Source organism: Meleagris gallopavo, chromosome 1, assembly GCF_000146605.3.
Source record: "Meleagris gallopavo isolate NT-WF06-2002-E0010 breed Aviagen turkey brand Nicholas breeding stock chromosome 1, Turkey_5.1, whole genome shotgun sequence".
Lineage (NCBI taxonomy): Eukaryota > Metazoa > Chordata > Aves > Galliformes > Phasianidae > Meleagris > Meleagris gallopavo.
Genome location: NC_015011.2, coordinates 190,332,694 through 190,338,934, shown reverse-complemented (window position 1 = coordinate 190,338,934; position 6,241 = coordinate 190,332,694). Strand labels below are relative to the sequence as shown.

Sequence of the window (6,241 nt, the reverse complement as noted above, 5' to 3'; positions counted from 1 at the left end):
GTTGGAGCCTCATCATCCTTGAGGTCCCTTCCAACCCAGGCCATTCTGTGATTCTATGATTCTATGATCAGATTTTACTCTGCAAGATGACATCAGTAAAACCCCTGGCTTACTTCGAAGTTGAATCCTTCTTTAAGTGCAATTGCCCTCAAAATTTTCGAGGAAACCGTGGTCGCAAGCATGTAAACATTCTTCACATCAGCATCTTTGGAGCAATTTTCCTTCCAGCGAGAAAACATCCACCAACCAAACAACGCCGCCAGCTCGTTGCCAGTGAACACCTTCCAGCAGCCACTGCAGACAGCACAGAAAAGAGCTCTTTCAGGTTTCCCAGGAGGATTCAAGCAGGGGGAGACATTTTCTGCAGTCACTGCAACAACAGGAGTCTGAGCACACTACTGACAGGCTGCTCTATGCAAAGCCAACCTACCAAGAGGACTCCACATTGCTCACATCTCGATGATTTACAAGCCCACTGCATTCTGCCAGCAAGCAAAGGTACCCATTTAGTTACCTTTGTATCAACTTCCCAGTAGCTTAGGATCTTATAATTTACCAGTATAGCAATCTCTATTGTCTACACACTGCAGTCAGGCACTGCCTGAACAATAGGAAATTACTACTTACACAATTAGCAGAATTTTGGCCTGTTAGTGAAAGAAAAATAATTTCTACTCAATATAAAGAAGGCAGGAAGCAAAAAACAAGACACCACAACAGCTAGCTCTCCCGAGGCAGCATTTATTTGCCTAGTCTATGAGAAAAAAGTAGATGTGAGGGTGGTGAGGCAGTGGAACAGGTTGCCTAAGGAGGTTGTGGATGCCCCATCCCTGCAGGCATTCAAGGCCAGGCTGGATGTGGCTCTGGGCAGCCTGGGCTGCTGGTTGGTGACCTGCACACAGCAGGGGGTTGGAACTGGATGAGCACTGTGCTCCTTTGCAACCCAGGCCATTCTGTGATTGTATCATTCTATGAAAATACCCACAGAGCTAAGTCACAACAGGAAGGTGTGCCTTTAAGGTGCGTGTCTTTGGGGCACAGCCATTTTCACAACCTATCCTCCATGAAGAGATAAAACAGAAGGTCCCCTTACTTACTTCTGCTGCTCTGCCACTGCCAGTCTGTCTGCATCAGGATCAGTGGCCACGACTACTTTAGCATTTTCCTTCTCTGCAAGTCTCAGTGACAATTCCTAATGGGAGAAGAGGGAGGGGAAAAAATCACAGAACCAAATAAAGGGAACCAAATCACAGAACCAAAATCAGGACAAGGGGAAATGGTTGGAAGTTGAAGGAGGGCAGATTGAGGTTGGATGTCAGGGGGAAGCTCTTTAGGGAGAGAGTGGTGAGGTGCTGGAACAGCTGCCCAGAGAGGCTGTGGATCCCCGTCCATCCCTGGAGGTGTTCAAGGCCAGGCTGGATGGGGCCCTGGGCAGCCTGGGCTGCTGTGAGATGTGGAGGTTGGTGGCCCTGCCTGTGGTGGGGGTTGGAGCTTCATGATCCTTGAGCTCCCTTCCAACCCAAGCCATTCTGTGATTCTGTAAATGCATTCTTGCTCTTAAGTTACACACAACACGCAAAAACAACCCCAAGATCTCACACAGATGGCTCGATGAGTTTAACACAGCTCAAAGCCAGGTACTCTCCGTGCCCTCCCCAATTTGTTTTTCATCAGAGTATCTTATTTAAATGAAGGAAAGTCCACAAGAACACATAAATGAGACAAAGCAGAAAATGAAATACCAGCACAGATTCTCCTTCTTCAGGATTTGGGCATTTGACAGTAGAGAAGTCTGGGTCTGGATCTTTCTGTTCAGGTACAGGAATGGGAGGTTGAAAGCCAAATGCCTTGAAAGCCCATTGCACGTAGTCATGTCCAACTCCATGAAATGAGGTGTGAACAAACTTCAAATTTGTCTGCATGTTTAGCTCCCTGATAAGGAAAGAAGAAATTCAGTAAGGCTGCAGCTACTTTTCAAGACCACTTTTATGTAGGAAAGCACCAACTAAAGAAAAGGCAGTTACACTTGATCCTATTTGGCTAGTTTCTACAATAATTTCAATGAAAAAATGAGTTTTGCTAGAAACTGCTGTTTCGAGTTTCTCATCCCTTAATACAAGATGTTTACGTACTGCTGAGCTGGCTGAAAATCCCTCAAGGATGAACCATCCTTTTCTGCATCAAACTCGTTCCACCATCCTGAAGATCTTACTCTAGCTCTATCTCATCCTCCTCCTCCTCCTTTTACTCACCTCTCTCCCAACTAACATTTAAACTTATCCATCCCGTTCCACTTCATGCACCTTCGCCCTGAATCACTGCATTTTCTTCAAAATCCTTTCAGCCTTAAATAAAACGCTTCACATCAGGGTGAACTATTGTAGCCTCGTGTTCCAAGGCAGTGACCAGACTTGTGCCTGAAGTCCTTAAGTAGGGTTCAGGCCTAAAGAAGACGACCATGTACTGTAATGACACATCAGGGAAGGGATGGGGTGAGGCAGAATGGGGACTGAAGATTCCTCCCAGCAGGAGGAGGACGGGACAACAGCCTCAGGCAGGCAGTGATGTTTGTGGCAGAGCAGAGCACTCAGCTTCTGTGAACCACAAAGACTTAAAAACGTCATTTAAGAACATTTCATCGTTTCATTCCATACTACACCTGTGGTAGCAGATCTTTTTCAGATCCTCCATATAAGAGTCACAGATTTTCTTCAGAGGATCCTGCCTAAGAGGACTGGTGTCCACAAGGTTCTCATTCCAGGAGCCATTCCACGGTTCAACACACTCCTCTATGCATTTTATGATTTCCTTATCGTGAGGGGATTTGATCTGAGCTCCATTTTCCCAATAGACCTGGTAGGAGTTTAAGGAAAACATGACACAGTTTATTAACAAAGACTATTGACTTCATAAATACTCTTAGCTATAGGATTCCACACACTGCCTGCTTCAGACTGGCCCAGCTCTCAGATAGGACAAGGGGGAATGGCTTTAAAGTGAGCCAGGGGAGGTTTGGGTTGGATGTGAGGAGGAGGTTTTTCATGCAGAGGGTGGTGAGGCACTGGAACAGGTTGCCCAAGGAGGCTGTGGATGCCCCATCCCTGCAGGCATTCAAGGCCAGGCTGGATGTGGCTCTGGGCAGCCTGGGCTGCTGGTTGGTGACCTGCACACAGCAGGGGGTTGGAAGTGGGTGAGCACTGTGCTCCTTTGCAACCCTGGCCATTCTATCATTCTATGATTCTGTGATCATTTGGAATCCCAGCTTACGACTGCAGTCACAAAACAGTATTTTTGAAACAAAATGATCTCTTATCCAGACAAAGTTCTTCAGTTGCTATGACTGAAATCATCAGAACATGAGAAATTCAGACTGGGAAACACACTGTGCTGCACAAAGCGAAGCAGAATAGAAGCACTGCCTTCTGCACAGCCTGTCAATCCTTTAGAAAAAGCAGCACAACTTGTTTCTGAAGTCGAAGCAGAACAGATAAGCACTGTGCCAAGGTGCATTTTTCCCATAACTGAACAACTGAAATGCTACCAAACCTGAGCTAAAAAAAAGCCATTGTTGCAGACTGATTCAGATGCTTGTTTTCCTATAGTCTGTTTCCAATAGCACAGCTGCCTTCTCTGTGCAGACTCTCTACTCAGACCATCCTGTCCCTCTTTTGATGGTACTTATTATCTCCAAAAGTACAATCTTGTCAAGCTGTCCAAAACCTTCACAAGTTGCTGATGGGTGATATACTGAAGATGAAACAGTTTTTGTGAAAGACTAGAAAAACAAAAAAATAAAATACTTTGCCTCTAAAGACAGAGACATGATAGCTTCTCAATAAGCTAAGTGCTTGGAAAACTGGCATTGCTTGTTACATCCAGGCAATGTAAATACTGAAGTAGGCACAGGACACGTGCAGTGAAGTCACCTGCAGGAGCTCTCTGTACACAGTCAGACTGTTTTCCTATTATTGCCATTCCTCACCAAGCTGCTACTGAGCAGAAGGCTGATTTTAATTAAAGTTTAGAATTCAGTTTAGATTCTTGAAAAGCTAAGCAATGAAATAATGTGCTATTTGTTATGATGGGTGGTTTGCTGTTCCAGGCTTTGAGAATAAAGCCACCTACCTGTCTGTCACTGCCCAGGTAACACAGTCCTGCAGGGAGCACACAGAGCTTTATTAATCAGCAATAAAGTGCTCTCACCTGCTGTGTTTGGTTAGTGGGCATGGTGAGGAAGGGTTGACAGTTGGACTTGATGATCTTAGTGATCTCCTCCAAGCTTAATGATCCCATGATTCTGATTCACATAACTTCTAGCTCTGTTTTATATTTGTTTTTAAACCTAAGAGGTGAGCAGATAATAAAGGGCCGAAGCATCCTCCCAGCTGCTGATTTGACTCTGTGGAATGTCACAATGCATTTGTGTTCAAGACACAGAGGCTTTAATGGTCTTTACTTCCAGTCTCAGATGAAAATGCGTGTCATTCAGAAGGTTACAGAAGGATGAGTTACTTGGAATCACATTTCCTTCTAATGTGCACACACAAATGCTTCAGAAGAAGCCAAGATTCCCCCCAGCACATCAAAGGTATGCAAGTAATATGGAAAGCAGCTGGCTGCAATGTGCTACCAGCTTCAGGGCTAAGCCTTACCTTGTACCCATTGTCCTCCTTCCTGTTGTGGGACGCTGTGATCATTACACCAGCGACAGCTTTGAGCTGCTGAACAGCATAGGGCTAAAAAAGAAACCCAGAAATGGTGACTTACCCAAGCATTCTGCAGTTGGCAGAAGGTTATTAGGACAGTTACTAGGATGCTAGAGGAGAAACAGCTTAACATCCACCAACTTATCTGAAAAGTGTATAAACTCAAAGCTCATCAATCTGCTCTTTGAAGCTGGTAACAGAGAGAAAGCTTGCTCAGAACAGTGCTGTTTTGTTGCATGGCAACATTATTCCCAACTCCATAAACACCACTGTTAAATGGCCAAGAGTCATTTAATGAAGAAAGCCTACATTTAGGTTACTCCATTACTGAGAAAGAAAAAGAAAATGAAAAGAAGACGATGACTCACCACAAAGGGTGTAGGGACATACGTTGAAAAGAAGTATACAGGTACATCTTTAGCCAGCAGGACTGCTGCAGTGAGCTTTGCAAGTCTACCAACAACATGAAACAGAAAATATTCAGTCAGCCCAACTCCCATGACAATCCAACAGCCATAGGGCATTACTCTCATTTTCATTTTGTTTCTTAAATCCTCGTACCGTTTCGTTTTGTTCTCCCTACATTTCATACAGTCAGTGTAACCATTTGGGGGCTGTAGAACTGGACAGAGCACTTTCATTTGCTGCTTGAAGGGCATAAGGCACTTCAGTCACGTGAATAAAGCAGTGATATCAAGAAAAGATACAGAGCCTTCTGGTGTGGGACTTGTCCTTAATTCAAGGGATCACATGAGCTCCCAAAAACACGAAAATGCCGAATTTTCAGTGTCTTTAAACCCTGCCTTTGTATTAAATTCGTCCTCCCAAGAAGCAGGGAAACTCATTCTCTTTTACAGAGCAGTTTGATATGAAGCTGCTCTTTTCAAGGCAGCTCAGAAATTAACAACTTTTGCTCAGGGGAAAAACCAATCAGAGATTAAATTTCAAACATCTTTGCTCGCTTATTTTTACAAGCAAGCATTAACCATTGCTTCCATACCTTCCCACGATGAATAAACATTTCAGGTACTCAGAATTTCACTATAGTTTTTACCAAATGAAACCTGATATCACAGAAAGGAATTTGAGAGCTAAACTTCTAGCTGAAGGCACTGAAATTTTGCTCCTGTAACACAATAGCTGACATCAACTTCATTACAGGATACCATCAGGAGAGCTGCCATCTCCTTTGACAATGGAAATGATGCAAGAAAAACACAGCATCACTCACACAGTGTGGGGTGAGCAGGCTGACTGGACTGACAGCCCTCTTTGGGGGAGGTTCAGCTTGATTTTAGAACTATTATAAGTACATGTCAGCTCAAGGGGAAGAAGGAAACACAACGGAGAAATGTTTGCCCCTTCAGCATGTGAAACATGGAGACTGTGCTGCATCAAGTCTGAATTCCATGTTGGTGTGGCTGAAAAGGAATGTTTTTAGCCCTGCAGAGAAGGACCTGGGGGTGCTGGTGGATGAAAAACTGAACATGAGCCAGCAGTGTGCTCCTGCAGCTCAGAAAGCAAATGGGATCCTG

The 6,241-nt window shown here is 44.4% G+C and overlaps 1 protein-coding gene across 1 annotated transcript in view; it reads right to left on the bottom strand.

Moving 5' to 3' along the window:
- PGM2L1 (phosphoglucomutase 2 like 1) overlaps positions 1-6,241 on the bottom strand; it is a 25,593-nt gene that overhangs the window by 12,525 nt on the left and 6,827 nt on the right. The window contains exons 3-8 of the mRNA XM_019612453.1: positions 5,075-5,159; positions 4,653-4,736; positions 2,660-2,853; positions 1,743-1,932; positions 1,098-1,192; positions 114-294 (exon numbers count right to left, since the gene is read on the bottom strand). Of these exons, the coding sequence (XP_019467998.1) occupies positions 114-294; positions 1,098-1,192; positions 1,743-1,932; positions 2,660-2,853; positions 4,653-4,736; positions 5,075-5,159 (829 nt within the window). The remainder of the gene's footprint in view (positions 1-113; positions 295-1,097; positions 1,193-1,742; positions 1,933-2,659; positions 2,854-4,652; positions 4,737-5,074; positions 5,160-6,241) is intronic.